Source organism: Spermophilus citellus (assembly GCF_964194105.1).
Source record: "Spermophilus citellus genome assembly, chromosome: 8".
In the NCBI taxonomy this organism is placed as follows: Eukaryota; Metazoa; Chordata; class Mammalia; order Rodentia; family Sciuridae; genus Spermophilus; species Spermophilus citellus.
The window spans coordinates 136144963-136162999 of record NC_138189.1 but is presented as its reverse complement, the minus strand read 5'-3'; the positions used below and the strand labels follow the sequence as shown (position 1 = coordinate 136162999).

Sequence of the window (18037 nt, the reverse complement as noted above, 5' to 3'; positions counted from 1 at the left end):
AATTATATTTCTACACAATACAGACACTAACACCTATTTCCAAAAGTCTGTTTTGAGAACTCAGGATAAAGTATATAGAGGATCTTTAATAAATGATAATTCTCTCATCACTTAGCTGCCATTCTCAGATCTATTTATAAACACCATTTAATTAGCAATTTGGGCCTTAGGCTAAATCCCTATACAAAATCTTAAAACCCATAGTAATAGCACTTCCTAATCTGATGATGAGTGGCATGAGTCTCTGAAACAAAACCCTTCCACAGACTTCTTACAATATTTAAAAATGTTGAACAGGATCAAAATAGTGTTGTATGACTTTTGGCTATGCTATAGAGTTGTCCATTTCAAACTGAAATTCTATAACCATAGAATGAAATAAATATATGTGGCAAAATATGTATAAAGAAATGCAAAAGTAAACATGCTTTGAATTCTATGATAATAAAACCTACCATTTTATTTCATGCATATATCACTCAATAGTATTTTAAAAATAGAGTCTCAGTCACATTTGGAAATCTGATAGTATGAAACTACGTTTTATATATTACATAGCCTGAGGATTGCATTTTTCTCAGACATCTTATTTTACAAGTTCTCAAGATATAATATTAGCAAAAAGGGAAATGTTATGGGTGATTAAAAGTACTATATCAAGTATTTAACTAAATATTTTTTTCCTGTCTGCTCTGGACTAATCATTTCACTGCTATTGTTCAACAATCTTCAGTCATCCTCAGTTAGTTCCTTAGCACAAAAACTAATCCTAAATCTTCTCCACTTTACCTCAAACCCACAATCCTACCATTCCTTTTTTTGTGTGTGGGGGGGAGTACCAGGGATTTAAATCAGGGGCACTCAACCACTGACCACATCCCCAGCCCTTTTTGTATCTTATTTAGAGACAAGGTCTCACAGAATTGGTTGGCGCCTTGCCATTGCTGAGGCTGGCTTTGAACTCAATGATCCTCCTGCCCCAGCCTCCAGACCCAGGCATGCCTCAGACTACAGGCATAGGCCACCACGCCAGGGCTCCACCATTCCTTATTACTTTACTTTCTATGTTATATCTGTATTCCAAGGAAGCTCTATTCCCAGTACAGCTACTTTTCTCTGTAGTTTTACCTTGAACCTATTCAAAAAAGGAAAGTTCCAAAGCCATTCCTGTCCTCTATCATGACTGTCTTTTACATCAATCAATTGCCCCATTCTCTCCTTTTCCTACAAATCAACTGTTTCAAGTTCTTTTTACTTAGCTTCTATCTTCTCTAAACTGCTATTCATTTTAAGATTATCCTGTAAAGGGTGTGTTAAATATACTGGCATAATCATGTTTGCAACTTAGTTTTAAAAAAAAAAAAAATACCCTTTAGCAACTTGAAACAATTTGCAATTTTGTTCGTTTTGCTGTTGGACATTTTAAATGAACTATTTAAAGTTTTGTCTGTATTACAGGCTGTTAATGTCTGATTTTACAACTATATTACCAAGCCTAAAAGGAGCTATACTTAGGCAATTTTTTTTCATTGTTAAAGACTCTGGTTAAAGTTTTTAAATTCTTGTTGTGAATCATTGAAATTTTAACTTCAAAGAGTTCAAGCATCATAAATCCACCTGTTCTTCCTTATTGCAAACCATCTTCAGTGGCAGCACATACATACATTAAATTTTGTTGTTTTCAGATAATTTTCAAAGTACCCTTTTATATGACACAAGCATACACATAACTCTCTTTCTCACCTGCCATTTTCCTTACTCTCCTTCCCATTTCGAAGGCAGCTTTTGAATTTTCGATATGATACAAAAGCTCACTAACTGAATGCTTACTAGGGGCCTGATAAAAACAAACTGCTGATATTTATTGTCGCTCAACCTTGGTGCCAGGTGTAGTCCTTACTTTAGTAAGTAACCACACGGTAGGAGAAAAGCCAGTCTGGGTCAGACACCCTAGGCGCATTTCTCCATGAACGAACCGGGGCATTAAAAGATCTCTCCTCGTCCTAACTTTTTTTCCGTACTTTCTCCCCAAATGCTCTTCTCGCGCTTCCAAAACCCTCACTCACGAGATTTTACCTAAACAGCACTTCCTTAGGTTTTCACGAGTAACCTGACCCTGACACAATCGACAGAGGTCAGCCCACAGGATTCCTAGAGGTGGGTCGCAGGCACAATGCGAGTCCCAGACAGTTCCTCCCGGAAGTCTGCCTGTGACTAGACACACGCTCTCCAGTGACGTTCCGCGACTCGACAGGAGGCGGCGCGCGTGCGCGTTGGCAAAGGGGCGGGGCGGATGAGCGCGGGGAGGGCGTGCACGGGTGGAGGGCGGGGCGGAGGGGTGGGCCTTTCCGGGCGCTCTTTCGTGCTTCATTTCCTGTTTGCCGGCACTTCTAAATCCGGGTCAAGGGTGTCCACCTCCGCCTCCCCTCCCCGGCTGATCCCGGCACCCTCCTTGACAGCCCAGAGTGACAGCGCCTCCTGACTCATCCTTGGGCCGGTTTCTTCTCTACACCAGTCGGAGCCTGGACGCCTACACCTTCTCCAGAACGGGAAGGCGCGCCTCCCCCGCCTACGGCTGGCAGCCCCGGTTCTGAGCCCCCACCATAGCCGGGGGCCTTGCTGGTTCCTCCGCGCTGATGCCGCAAGGGACCGCCAGCCCGCGGTGGCTGCGGAGTAGGGACTTCCATCGCCCTAGGCCCGCCGTGGGTGGTGTCGGTTCTTATAGCGCCCCAGGTTCGCCAGCTCCCGCCCCGATTTGGATGGGCTCCCCTACACGATAAATGTGGCTGCTGAGGCGGCGGTGGCGGTGGCCGGTCCCGCTGCTGCTACGCTCCAAGTTCACCTCCGCCCCGGTGCTCTCCTGCCCTACCTCGGGGCTGCCGCCGCCCGCTCCTTATCCCCTGGCCCTGGCCCTGCGGCGTGGCCACAATGGACAAGATCCTGGAGGGCCTGGTGAGTTCTTCGCACCCGCTTCCCCTAAAGCGGGTGATTGTGCGGAAGGTGGTGGAATCCGCGGAGCACTGGCTAGATCAGGAGCAGTGCGAGGCCATGTTTGACCTGACTACCCGGCTCATCCTGGAGGGCCAGGACCCCTTCCAGCGACAAGTGGGTCACCAGGTACTGGAGGCCTACGCACGCTACCACCGGCCTGAGTTCGAGTCTTTCTTCAACAAGACTTTCGTGTTGGGCCTCCTTCAGCAGGGCTACCACTCGCTGGACAGGAAAGACGTAGCCATCCTGGACTACATTCACAACGGCCTGAAGCTGATCATGAGCTGCCCATCGGTGCTGGATCTCTTCAGCCTGCTGCAGGTAGAGGTGTTACGGATGGTATGTGAGAGGCCGGAGCCCCAACTTTGTGCCCGACTGAGCGACCTTCTGACCGACTTCGTGCAGTGCATCCCCAAAGGGAAATTGTCCATCACCTTCTGCCAACAGCTGGTTCGAACGATAGGCCACTTTCAGTGCGTGTCCACCCAGGAGAAAGAGCTCCGGGAGTATGTCTCCCAGGTAACAAAAGTGAGTAATTTGCTGCAGAACATCTGGAAAGCTGAGCCCTCCACACTGTTACCTTCCCTGCAAGAAATTTTTGCAAGCATCTCTTCCACAGGTAAGGATTATTTTTAAGGAGACTATCTCTTGGAAATTCAGTCTCTCTCACATACATTTTATGCTTGCTTCCAGCCCAGAAAACATTGTTAAAGGAGAGCAAATCCTAGAACCCTCATCCAAAATTTCATTCCAGTCCTCTACCTTATTCAGGATGTCACGTTATACCTTAAAAACACCTCCTGTTCCTATTTTAAAAGTTGGGAACATCTAAGTCTAAGGCCTTTGGCATTAAACAAGTTAATTACCCAGCTTTCAGGATGACAGCTGCTATGTAAAGCGTCTACTCATTAGTGACTAATGGTAGCATAGTAATAATATTTACCACATAATTATTGTATGTGATTTTGTCATCTTGTTGAGTTTTTTTCCCTGTTTTTGAATTCCCGCATTTATAAATTCATGGATTGTGCAGTTTTATTACTAGGTTATCACAGTTTACTATGTAGATTTTAAATATTGGCATTTTCTGTCTTAAGTAGTGTATATGAGAAAGGGATACAGGTAGAATGAGGAAAGCAGGAGTGTGAGGACTTAAATACATAATTTTGTGCTATGACTGAATCCTTAAAAATTGAAGAAGGTCACATAATAATACTTGGCTAGAAAATGCTTTCTTTCCTAGAAATTTTACCTGTATGTCTGGGTTCCTGAAAGCCTTGGAGCTTTCCAGTTTATAGTTGTGAAATAATACGTCCAAAACCAGCATCACTTCTCTACTTAATACAACCATTCTCCTTAATTATTCCACTTGGGTATTCGAACTAGAACTTGTGTCCTCCTTTCATTTTGAGAAACAGAAATAAGGGTGGAATTTTAGCCTGTTCTTACAATCTGATAAAAAATTTAATGTATGCCAACTATTTATTTACAGTATTTGTTTGGGTTGATTAATTTTTTCTTACTGTAATTTTACTTGTATTGTCTGTGTTACCATAGCTGTTAAAGGTGCTCATCTTAGAGTCACTTAATTTTTATGTAATTTAGCAAAGTCGCCCCTCAATTCATCTAAATTTCAACTTAAAAGAAAGATTTTTTTAAAAATCTTCCTTATAGCTTTGTAATGACTATTATAGTAGTTTTAAATTACCTTCAGTAGTCTTAAAGTGAGAATTGAAATTGATACCTAGTATTTCTTTTCTAATGCTTTGCAAATGAATATCTTAACACAACAATAATTAATATTAAAAATTGGAGGTCAAGTAATTAATGGATTAAAGATGGCAGTACTAAATAACAGTTTTTAAAATTCAATATTCTGTGTGTAGAATGAGTAAATACTGCTATTTGCTCTTAGTCTCTCATTTAATATTCATGTAATTTAATATTCCTCTTTCATCAGAATCTACTATGGTGTATAGTATAACAGCTGCTTCCTGATTAACACCTTTGCTGCAAATAAATATGTATTTTTTGTTCTTTTTGAAAAAGTGTTGTTTTCTTTATAATACTTCACTTGAACCTTCTTGCTATATTTCTTTTTCTTTTGAATTAAAAAAATAGATGCATCATTTGAACCTTCTGTAGCACTGGCAAGCCTCGTGCAGCATATTCCTCTTCAGATGATTACAGTTCTCATCAGGAGCCTTACCACGGATCCCAATGTAAAAGATGCAAGTATGACCCAAGCTCTTTGCAGGTACTCCTTCATTCTACTCATTGTAGATTTGAGAGGAGAAGATATCTTGTGAGTAATGAGAAACTTAGAGAAATAGTTAAAACTAATCAGGGACTCAAATATATAAATGTATTCCAAACTAATTGGAGTGGTTTATCTTATTATAGCCTTGGCAGGGATCCTAGTAATTCATAAATTTGTTTCAATTTAGCTTTTTTATTCCAAAATCCTACACTTGTGTCCATTTATTATACAGATAGAAGTTTATTGTATTATCAATATCCATGTATTTTTTCTAATTTCATTGCTCATTTTTATTTCCTACAACCTATTTATTCCCTCCAGGCTTTTTAAATTTTCCCTTCCTGTTTTATCTTAAGCATACTTTATCTTTCAGCTGGGCTCAGTGGGTAATATACTCTTTTCTTTTGTCTAATATTTAGTTTTCTCCTTTAGTTTTAGATAGATAACATATTTTTCTGATTTCAACATGCATCCTGATTTCAAAGATGTTAAAATGTGGAAATGCCTGGTTATGGGTATTCTACTTAAATGAGCAAAATTTTTTTCACTTAGTGCTGTATAACTAATTATACATCTTAAAATTGACTTTGTTTTAGATTTAGATTTTGTTTTAGAATATATCATAAATAAGTAAAATAATTTAGTATGTGCAATTGTTTTGGGGAAAAAAGTGGGTAAGAAGAGGAATGTGGTGTGAAGAAGGGGTTTACAATTTTAAATAAGATGGATAAGGAAACCTTAGTTGAGGTGACCATGACAATAAAGACATGAAGGAAATGGAAGGAGCAAACCTATGGATATTTCAGGGAAAGAATATCAGTGTAGGTGGTACTGGACTTAGGATGATTTGTTTTATGATTTTTCAACTTTATGAATGTACATTCAGTAGAAACCATACTTTGAATTTTCAGTCTGCTCTTTTCCTCGGTTAGCAATACTTGGTACAGTATTTTCTCAAAATATTGGGCAGCAGTAGTGACCCACAGGTCCCAGTCAGCTACATAATCAGAGGGTGAATAATCTTTATGGTATACTGTGTTGCTAAGTTGGAGTGTTTGGCAGGTTGAGTGTCTTGAATGCATTCTTTATTTATATTTTGTTTACAGTGAATTTATCAAGATATAACCCCAACCTAAGTCAAGGAGCATCTGTACTGTCTTACAACCTCCTGATTTTTCTCTTCTAAAGTGCCCATCTATGCGCTTATTCCAACTATTGAGTTTCTCTTTTCAGTTATTATATGTTTTCTCATTGAGCTTTTCCTGTTTTTGTTCTTTATTTCTTCTTTGTGTATGTATTAAACATATTTAAGTAGAAAATAAGAATTTGCAACAAAATGGTTTTTATGCCATTGTTATAAAATTTACATATATAAATATATGAACTGAAGGATTCATGTTGAATTCCCAATAGGCTGCATATGTACTCATGCCACTCTCTATTACACAGACTCTAGAAAGTCAGATTTTTTTTCATCTTTTTCACTGCTGTGTTTAAAAAGGTCTTTCCTTCAAGTTTTTCTTCTTTCTTTGTGCTCTTAAACTTAAGAGAATCATCTTATTTGTAATTTATACTTCTAACTTCTTATTGCTCACTCCTTTCTTAATTTCCAGGGACTTGTGAGAATATTTATATATTTGAGAAAAGTCTATATAACCATGTTGTATGGCTTCTGTCACTATTACTTTTAATTTATAGTGAAAGCTTTGCCTTTTTTTGGTAGTCTGTATTTTTTATTTTCATCTTTTTAATGTCTTTGTATTATGACAGCATGCTTCCTATGTCTGTTCTTTTTCTCCTTCCCTTTCTTCTTATCACTTTATTAATCTGTTGTGTATGTGGTTGATTTCAATCTTTTATAAAATAAAGTTCTTAGTACTCAGGACTGAGGCAGATTACTTGAGCCCAGGAGATGGAAATGAAGAATAGCCTAGGCAACATAGTGAGATTCTGTCTTAAAAAATGAATAAGTAAATAAAACTTAAAATTAAAAAAAAGAAATATTCTTATTTCATGGATCTCTCCCTAATGAAACTCCTGTTTGTGTCAGTGTGACTGCAACATCTCTTTTGAATGAATATATCAAATTATATTGTCCTCTTAGTAAAATATTGGAACAAATAGACTGTAAGCTAGATCAACCCTCAAAATGTGTCAAAGTGAGTATGTAATTCTTTGAGAATTAGATTTCACAGCTGCAAGTAAAATTAGAATTTAGTTTTTCCATACCCTTCGTTGCATACGTAATAATAGCTAATATTGTTTACATGCCAAAAGTCATTCATATTCACCACAGCCTTTTGAGGTAGATCATATTTTTGACCCTATTTTATAGTTGAGGAAATTGAGAGATTAAATAATTTACTCAGGTTCACTTAGAAAGGAAGTGGTACATTTGGCTCCAGAGTTATCATCATACCATGTAGACACCAATGAAGAGAGAAACCCAGAATAATCAGATTTATTATTCACGGTTGCTCTTTAAGAGACAGAACTTATCTTCATGGTCTGATAGTGATTTTTATTTATTTATTTTTCTTAGTTTGATTCCCATTGACACTTTTAATTCTCCTAGATATCTGCTCACAAATCTAGAAGCAATTTTCAATTCCATCCTTCCATTCCCTTTGAGTAACATCACCGATTTAGCGCATTTCTTAGAATGATACTTTGTCTATCCCCACCATTTGTGGAAACAGATCCGCACTATTGAAGTGGGCTTCTAGTTGTCCTTTTAATTTTTCTTATCTGAACACTCAGCCCTACTGATTTTTTCCTGACCAAGAAACTATAGTGACTGATACTACTTACTATAAACTATGTGCAGATTCTACTTGTCAGCACCCAGCAAACACTCTTGTTCTTAATTTTCTAGACTTTTTTTTTAAACAGTCATTGTATCCAACTTAATAATTTATTTTGTTTTTGAAATGTACTTGGGAATTAATTTATACCTATTTGTTTCCACAAGAAGATGTGATCCAGTTTTTATACTGCATTTTCAATTTAACCTATACAATCCTTTTTAACCCATAATCTACCCACCGTGATTATTTTTTACATAGAAAGTGCAATTGAAAGGATGTTTATTTTTACCTTACTCCTACATTATACTTGCTCATGCACTATATTTTTCCAAAAGTACCACTTACCATGCTTTACAGTCATTTTTTTGTAATTCAAAAAAGCAAATGCAAGTATCATTGCAGCACCAGATAATATTGAAGTACGAAATAGGCCAGATGTCAGTGAAATGATAGTGAATACAGTACACAAGCATCTTCTGAAGAAAGCTGATCCTCAATTCTAATTGTTTGTTGTCACAGGGATATTCAATCTTGTTTGATCTCATTTTTCAAAAGAAGCCTGAAATCCAGTTTTTTATGTGAAACTTCCCAATTTTTAAAACATTGGGACAAATAAGACTGAAGGCTAAATGTAGACCTCAAACTGCCATGTAAAAGTGAAAATTGATTTTACTCTCCATAAATTATGATTAAATCTATTTTGTTGCCTTTCATGTCTCCTGCTTTATTGTTAATTTTAAAGTTGCATATATGTATTTTTTAGCTATAGAAGAAATGGTTTTATTTATTCAGGAAATGAGCTCCTACTCTGTGCCAGGCACTCTGCTGAGTAAGGGGATCCAAAGATATGTAAGATTAAAATAAGAACAAGATCTGCTCTGGAGTTTATAGTCTAATAGAGGCGATAAGATGTTGGAGTACATACACAACAACTGCAGTTAAAATGTTCTTTAGTTGTAAGCAATTAAATAAAAATTTAAGAAAAATGTCCTTAGAATTCAAACTTATAGTAACCAATATGTGATAGAAATGATCACTATAGTTAACCATAAAAATAACTCATCCTATGATTTCTGTGCCTGAGGGGATTTTGGCATATACCAGTTTAATTAAAATGAAGAAGAAAATGCAGAGGGGAAAAGCAATTGCACTGGCAAGTTTAATACAGATACCAATACCACTGTTCGATAATTTTGTGATCATTGATAATTTTTAACTTTCTCTTTTCCAATCTGAGGATACAAAACATCTTACTACTATATTCTTAGCAGCTAACATAGTACTCCCTATATAATACACACTCAAATATTTGCTTCATGAACAACTTCTGTTTAGTCTGCTATAACAAAATAATTTAAACTGAGTAATTTATGAACAACAGAAATTTATTTTTCACAGTTCTGAAGGATGAGAAGTTTGAGAATAAGACACTAGCAAATTCAGTGACTGGTGAGAGCCTGTTTCTCATAGATGGCACCTTCTGTGCGTGGGTGGAAGTATCTTTTATAAAGGCACTAATCCCACCCGTGATGGCTCCACCATTATGATCTAGCACCTCTTAAAGGTCTCATCTCTTAATACCAATGTATTGGGAATTCAATTTCAACATGTGAATTTTAGAGGGACGCAAACCTTCACACCATAGCAGCTTCTAAAATGTGTAACTACTGATGTGAAGTTTGTTTTAAGATTGTTCTGGAGATTGGATTGGTACACATGGGATAAAGAGTAAGATCTATGAGATGGGAAGAAAATAAGGAGGCTAGAGGAAAAAAATATAAGTAATTGGGAATAATAAAGAGCTATTGCCAAGTGGGATTTTCTTTTTTTTTTTTTTTTTAATATTTTTTTAGTTGATATGGACAAGTATCTTTATTTTTATTTATTTATTTTCATGTGGTGCTGAGGATTGAACCCAGGGCCTCACGCGTGCAAGGCAAGCGCTCTACCAATGAGCAACAACCCCAGCCCCCCAAGTGGGTTTTCTGTTCTCTGCCCACTCACCCTGTATTGTACTCTCCTTAGACTGAATTAAAGAGGATTCTGGTCTTGAGCTCTGTCCGGTTCTTCTGTGACAATGCCACTCCCCTTAGAGCCACAGTGCCAAATAGAAATGCTCACACATGCCCCTCTAGGCCACATTAGGTTTTTTTGTGTATATTTCCATGTGTATACTCACATTGTTTTCTTTTAAACAAAAATGAAAGATTTTTTAAACTTATTTTAACAACATTTCATATCTTTCCATATTAGATAACCATGGATAGATTCATCTACCTCATTTCTTCAAATTCTGCTTAGTGTTCTGCAGTGTCACTGCTGCAGTGTATTTGGTCTTTTCCTTATTGGTGGTCATTTAGGTTTTTCTGCAGTTTTTCTGTATCAAAAACAGTGCTACATTGAGAGTGAGTGAGTTTGTGTGTGTGTGTGTGTGTGTGTATTTTCTTTTGGTTTTGGAATTGAGCCCAGAGGTACTTAACCACTGAATTACATCCCCAATCCTTTTTATTTTTTATTTTGAGGCAGGTTCTCACCAAGTTACTACTTACCAAGGCCCAAGTTACTTCAGCCTCACTAAGTTGCTAAGCCTGGCCTCAGACTTTCAATCCTATTACCTTATCCTCCCTAGTCTCTAGGATTACAGGCATGCACCACTGTGCCCAGCATATATTCTTAATTCACAAAAGCAAGTATGTCTCTTCTTTTATGTAGAATAGTCACTAAATTTTTGAGAATCAACCTTGAAATAGTTGGAGGATGTAGAATAGCTATCAGGGGCTACTTCAATGACTTGTAGCTGTCATTGTTGGAAGAAGCCAGGAAAACAAGAAGTAAATTGAGTACAGGGAATGGAAGGAACATACAGATAACTTGTAGTCAGTGTGTATTGGGACTTTAGGGGCATTTTAATCTTAAAAGGAAAAAAACTTAATAAAGACAACACTCCAGTATTATTATAGATAGTTATATAATAGCTTTGGTGAAGATGCCCAAATCGATTTAGATGTCAGTCCTTTTAACATGGTAGTTGCTTTTTTTGGGCAGATTTATGACCTCAGAATTGGTAGTTTGACAGTTTGGAGGATGAAGATGTTTATTGTTGCATATGTTAAAAGAGAGGAATTCACAATGAATATTTCCAGTGTTATATATTGACCCATTTTCTCTTCACAACATCCCTGAAAATGAGCATGCTTACCTGCAATCTAGAGATAAGGAATTTGAGGCACAGAGATTATAAGTACTTATAATATATATCATATAATATATAGTTTTCTGGCTAATAAATTATAAATTGAGATCTTTAAACCACTTGCTCTGACTTCAAAAGGTGAGTTTTTTCCCCTACTATTTTCTTATTAGATAATCCTTAAAATCAGTCTGTTAGGTTGAATTGTATGAACATTTGGTCTAATTGCTTTCCAAAAGAGTTGTACCTGCCTTCATTGTGGTAAATATCTTACTTAGGGAGTCTCTTTCAAACCTTGTTTTACTTTATCTTTTTTCCCTTGAACTGGGTTGATATTCAAGAAGAAAGGCATTCATTAATGAAATTAGACCATTAGCATATTTACACAATTTGTACCCTTTTATATATTTGAAGTTTTCTTTTGTTGTCTTTACATAGTAGAGTTTTGAAAGAGATGATGATACCTGTTCCATAATTGACAATATATCTTCTTTTAATGGTGTATTACATTAGACTGCACTCATCAGGAAGGAGAAATCTTGGTTGATACCCGTATGTTTTCATTTGGATATCTATATTTCAGCTGTTCTTAGAGTAAGTTTGATAATAAATTCTTGATACCATTATATAGTATAAATTTTTTTATTCTTGCATTTGTTAAAATTAGAAATTTTTTAATGGAAATGCATTAAATATAAGAAATTATCACTGTACAAAATTGAAAACTTCTTGAGGGTAAGCATCCATTGTATTTTATTTCTACATCTTGGTCAGTGCTTTTTACTAGCAAGTTGTAAATAATGAGTTATGAAGTGAGTGGTTATTTACTGTAACAAGAGTAGTCTACTCTTGAGTAATGTTGAAAATATTTCCAATACTGATAGTTTTATTTTTCTTCAATTTTCAGAATGATTGACTGGCTCTCCTGGCCGTTGGCTCAGCATGTGGATACTTGGGTAATTGCACTGCTGAAAGGACTAGCAGCTGTTCAGAAGTTTACTATTTTGATAGATGTTACTTTGCTGAAAATAGAACTGGTAAGTGGGAGTATATGAATCTATTAGAATGCATGAAATCTTATAATCAATATTTTTATAATCAATATTGTCTCTTTAAAAGCATTTGAATGATTAATTTTAAATGTTCCAGTTTTTGGTTTTGTTTTGAATAGGCCTTAGTAATTTAAAAAATGCCATGTAAGTGTAATTAAAATAGTTTTGCTATTTTCAGATACTGACTATGAAAACATTTCTCCCATTATTTCTTGAATCCATCTAATTAAACTTTCACCATTACCTTACCAAAATTACCTTTGATAACAGTGCTTCCCAATGTTGCTACACCAGGGATCATTTCTCAGGGCTCTCCTCTTCAACCTGTCAGCAGCATTTGACACAACTGAACACTCCCTCTTAAAACACTTTTCTTACTCAATTTCCAGGACATCATATTTCCTTGGGTTTTGTCCTGCTTCACTGGCATATCAGTCTCCTGTTCTTGCTCTTTCCAGTTTTTAGATTGCCTTGGAGTTCAGTCTTTGGTCCTCTTTCTTTTCAGTGCATATTCACAGCATAGGTGTCCCAAGGCTTTATGACTGACAAATGTATATTTCTAGTTCATTGTTCTCCCTTGAATTCCATATTCATATATTCAACTGTCTATACTCAGATATGAAACTCTAATTTTTTTTCTCCCACAGGTGATCTTTCCCATCTTAATAAAGGGCTACTCCATCCTTTCACTCACTTAGGCCAAAAACTTGAAGCTATCCTTATCTCTAACATTCTCTCTCAACCCATATCCTATATATCCTGCTGACTCCACCTTTAAAATATATCCAGAATCCTACCACTTTTAATCAGTTATGTCACTACTACCTCAATCCAAAGTTGTCACCATCTCTTGTTGAATTGATTACCATAGCCTCCCTGCTTTTTGTTCCCTGTAGGTGTCTCAAGATGCCATGTGATCTGGCCCACTGCTACTTCTCTAATTCCGTCTCCCACTTGCCTTAGTCTCTTGCTTCACTTACACTGTCCTCCTTACTATATTCATATCACACCAGCCTGGAGGACTTGGGACCTTTGCACTGTTATTTGTCCTGTTTAAATTGCTGTTTTCTCAAGTATCTACCAAGCTTATCTCTCTCCTTTCTGCTTTATAGTCAGATATTACCTTTTACATGAGGCATTTTTTTTGCACATCCTTTGTAAAAATAGCAAACCCCTCTGCCACCCAGTATTTCCTATTCATGCCCTGCTTTGTATTTTGATAGCACTTATCATTATATGTTCCTTTTTATTATCTCTTCACATCCTTTATACTGAAAGTCCTTTTAGAAATTATTTTTCAGATCTACTGTTTTCCATTGCCTAGAACAGTGCTGAGCAATAGTAAGTGCTTAATAAATATATTTATTGAGTGAATTAAATGAAGAGTGGCCCAAGAAACATCATCATATAAACATAGTTTAACAGATTTCCATTTATCAGGGTATTTTAAGAATTGGGTAGGCCATTACATTCCCCTTGATCTCAGTCATGTTGTTATCTCAAAACTTTGTCCTTCCCCCAAAGTTTAATAACATGTTATGATAGAACTTTTCAGGAATGGGGGCATTCATATAAATAATTTTTGCTCTAGGGAAATAACTACTAATTGAGTTACTAATTTTCCTCCAAATTCTTAAGATGGGTGTCTTATCTTATTTTGAAGGTTTTTAATCGACTTTGGTTTCCTCTTGTGAGACCTGGTGCTCTTGCAGTTCTTTCTCACATGCTGCTTAGTTTTCAGCATTCTCCAGAGGCGTTCCATTTGGTAAGTTATGCCAGAAGCTTCCTATAATTAAAAAAACATTTCAAAATTTAGTTTCCTATTGAGTCACATTTGTATGTAGTGAAAAGGCTGTAGGTTAGTTCTGAATCTATTTTCACATAGCTTTACCTTTTCTTAGAAAATTGAAGCTGTGTAATTTCTCTCCAAGGAATGTATTTTCAGAATTTTTTTTTTTTTTTTTAAAGAGAGAGTGATAGAGGGAGAGAGAGAGAGAGAGAGGATTTTTTTTAATATTTATTTTTTAGTTCTCGGCGGACACAACATCGTTGTTTGTATGTGGCGCTGAGGATCGAACCCGGGCTGCACTCATGCCAGGTGAGCGCGCTACCGCCTGAGCCACATCCCCAGCCCCCAGAATGTTTTGTGTCTCACCAAAACTACTCGACTTGTTACTGCTCTATGTGAGATATGTCACTGATGGATGTCTGCTGTACATATGAACAGTGCAAAAGGATTAAAATAGTTGAAAATCACTAATGGCTTTAAAATTTCAGAACCATGAAAACGTCAGTTTGATTTGTTGCCTTAAAATTAAGTCTTTTTATTCACTCTCAGCCCATATCCTGTTGACTCCATCTTAAAACATATCTAGAATGCTACCACTTTAAACAGTTACATCACTGGTTTTGATTTGATTATCAATTATCACAGGTAATGACCCAGATGTTACTTTAGGGACCTGTCCATTGACATTTTTATGGCATCAGAGGAAAGCAGTAGCTTTGTGTGAATGCCTGCTTCCTCCAAGATCTGATCCGCAGTTTTACAGGACTATTAGCTCATTATCAGTATACCTACAATGTTGAAATCTTAAGGATACTGATCACCATAACAAAATTTAGAGGAGAGTGATGAAGATGTATAGAATCCTAGTTGTTAATTTTTAGGTGACTTTTTTTTTTTTTCTTCCAAGCATGATTGTGTGTAGGCCCTTCAAAAAAAGGCTTGTTTTCAAATTTCTAGGAAGGAGACTCTCTAATATAACTTAATCATTTATTTTATTGTTTATTACTTTATTATACCAAAGACATTTCTTAATCTCTGGGATTAGTCGCTTACTCTATACTCTAAACCTATTTTATTGCTCAGAATGTTTTAAAATAAGTTATCTCCTTACCTTTCCTACTTTAGTAGTACCTAAACTACTTTAACTACTTTTTTTCCCCTGAGAAAAATAGTTAAAATAACAAATATTTGACTTTGAAATGTTTGATTATTAATTAAATGGGTATTAAATCATTTATTTAAGTTAGATCTGAAACTGAAAATTTTGATCTGGCTTAGTAAAGCCTAAAAACAAAGACCAAATTCTTGTCTAAGTACTGTGTAGAGTTTGACCCTCCACTTAACTAAGAATAACTTGGACATTTAGAAGTGATTTAAATGGTAATTAAATCACATATAATTCCAAACAATTCAGTGAAGGACTGAGATTTAAGGGTGGCTAACTATGAGCAACAATTTGGAATCATCAACATCATTATTCATCATGTTTTATGTTTAGAATAATTTAGGGCAAACCAGGATTGATGTTATAATATGTATTGTAATGAGACAGATTGCTTTTTATGTTTTTTTTAATTTTTTTAGTTGTAGATGGACACAATAGCTCTATGTTATTTATTTATTTATTTATTATGTGCTGAGGATTGAACCCAATGCCTCACACATGCTAGTCAAGTGCTCTACCACTGAGCCACAACCCCAGCCCCTCATATTTTTTATAAGTGGAAAAAATTTAAATAGACACTGTGGCAGATAGTCATAATGGGTAAGGAAAAAAAACAACTATTTAAGTTTTATGCATTTCCTCAAATAGTAACTTATGTTTAGTGTTACAATAATGTCTAGAAACATTTAGTTTCCTCATTCAAATATAGCTTGCTTGGAAGTATATCTCTAAGAAAAGGTCTTATTTCTGTGTCAATGATAATATTGATCATTTGGGGCATAGTAATAGAAAACCATATAACCTGATTGCAAAGATCAAATGTACACTAGAAGTGCTTTTGGACAATTTGGAATTATGAATCATTTTTAAATTATTTCCTCTTTTTATTTCTTTCCCTTCATGTCTGAGAAAACAAAATAATTTTAAATTTTTAATTATTTTATCAAAAGAATGTCTAAGAGATGTGGCTTTATGGGGTAGGGTTGCATTCAGATTTGCTTAAATATGCAGAGATGATAGCAATAGTATGAACCCATTAGGAGCTGCTAGTTTTATGGTGATATCCATACCTTTGATGGAGGTAAGATTAAAAGTAGTGTAAACCTAAAATGTGATTTAAGACCTCAGGCTCAAGGATAAAGCTAGACAGAAAACAGAAGTAGCACTGTTAATTTAAGAATATGATGATTCTTTTTAGGTAAAAGGAAAAGAAGTTGATTGGGGCATTACTATAACTGTCATTATTATTGCCTCATGGCATAGCCCTAATATAACTATAGCTTCACTTTTTTCATGAGATAGCGACCAAAAATATTCCACAAATAGAACATAATAAGATGTCTTTTAGCATGAGAAGTGTAAACATGTAGTTTCATATTACAATTATTTGGGAAAAGTACAGCATTATTCAAATAGAATGAACCATTGCTGAAAAATAGAATTTGTTTCATTTGGGTAATAACTTCTTAAATATGTTATTATGTCTATATTTTTTGGGTTTTTTTCAACTAATTTTACAATGAAAACATTTTTTTGTGATGATCATCAATATTAACAATTGTCTACATGTTTACAAGCAATGTACATTTTCAATTTCCTTTTTATTTTTAGCCCCAGTTTCTTAAATATAACAGAAGATTCTGATTCCTTTTATTTTTAGGACCATCTTTATTTGGGTTGAGGAAAGGGTTTGTTAATAAGGATATCCAATCCAACATTAGACATTGTCCCTCTTCTTATCTAAATGAAAAGTATATTATTTGAGCTATAATTTTAGTTACATTTGTAAGTTATTTCAAAGACTTAAGGTAGACTTGACTTGTAATTCTTTCAAGCTGAAAATTTTTAAGTTCTCACTAGGTGGAGCTCTTTAGCTAATTCTAGGTTTGCTTGTTTATTTGTTTTTAATTTGTTCCCATCAAATGATCTGGTCAATATAATAGCCCTAAAATTTTTCAACTGAAGGCATTTCTTTAGAATTGTTGCAATGACTAAGATTCTATTTGTACCTATGTCAGACATATAATAGTGTAAGAATGAGGAGAGGAATAGTAAATGGAATTACACTTGTACATGACTGAAAACAAGATTTACCTTGATATTCTTGATATTCTTGATATTTTAAAAAGGCTATGACAACACATGGGAAAGAACTTGCTGATCATATACCATTGTACTCTATTTGTAGGCTAGAGAATGTGTTGCCAGTTTGTATACATTTTAAAAAATGTTTATCTTTTTTTTCTTCAGATTGTTCCTCATGTAGTTAATTTGGTTCACTCTTTCAAAAATGATGGCCTGCCTTCCAGCACAACCTTCTTAGTGCAGTTAACAGAATTAATACACTGTATGATGTATCATTATTCTGGATTTCCAGATCTCTATGAACCTATTCTGGAGGCGATAAAGGTATGAGAATTGTTATACCAGTATTTATGGAGTTGCAGATTAATAACCATATTTCTTCAATTCTCTGGTACCATGAAATAAGGCATATCTTAGAATTTATAACCACTTTTGGGGAAACTTGTTTTAAAAATATACTATATTGGGGTTGGGGATGTGGTTCAAGCGGTAGCGCGCTTGCCTGGCATGCGTGCGACCCGGGTTCAATCCTCAGCACCACATACAAACAAAGATGTTGTGTCCGCCAATAACTAAAAAAAATATATATATTAAAAATTCTCTCTCTCTCTCTCTCTCTCTCTCTCTCTCTCTCTCTCTCTCTCTCTTCCTCCCTCTCTCTTCCTCCCTCCCTCCCTCTTTAAAAAAAAAAATATACT

At 35.7% G+C, this 18037-nt stretch overlaps 1 protein-coding gene across 1 annotated transcript in view; it reads left to right on the top strand.

Moving 5' to 3' along the window:
* Positions 1–2385: 2385 nt before the first annotated feature.
* USP38 (ubiquitin specific peptidase 38) overlaps positions 2386–18037 on the top strand; it is a 34143-nt gene continuing 18491 nt past the window's right edge. The window contains exons 1-5 of the mRNA XM_081303922.1: positions 2386–3610; positions 5113–5248; positions 12156–12285; positions 13964–14065; positions 17505–17663. Of these exons, the coding sequence (XP_081160048.1) occupies positions 2929–3610; positions 5113–5248; positions 12156–12285; positions 13964–14065; positions 17505–17663 (1209 nt within the window). The 5' untranslated portion in view covers positions 2386–2928. The remainder of the gene's footprint in view (positions 3611–5112; positions 5249–12155; positions 12286–13963; positions 14066–17504; positions 17664–18037) is intronic.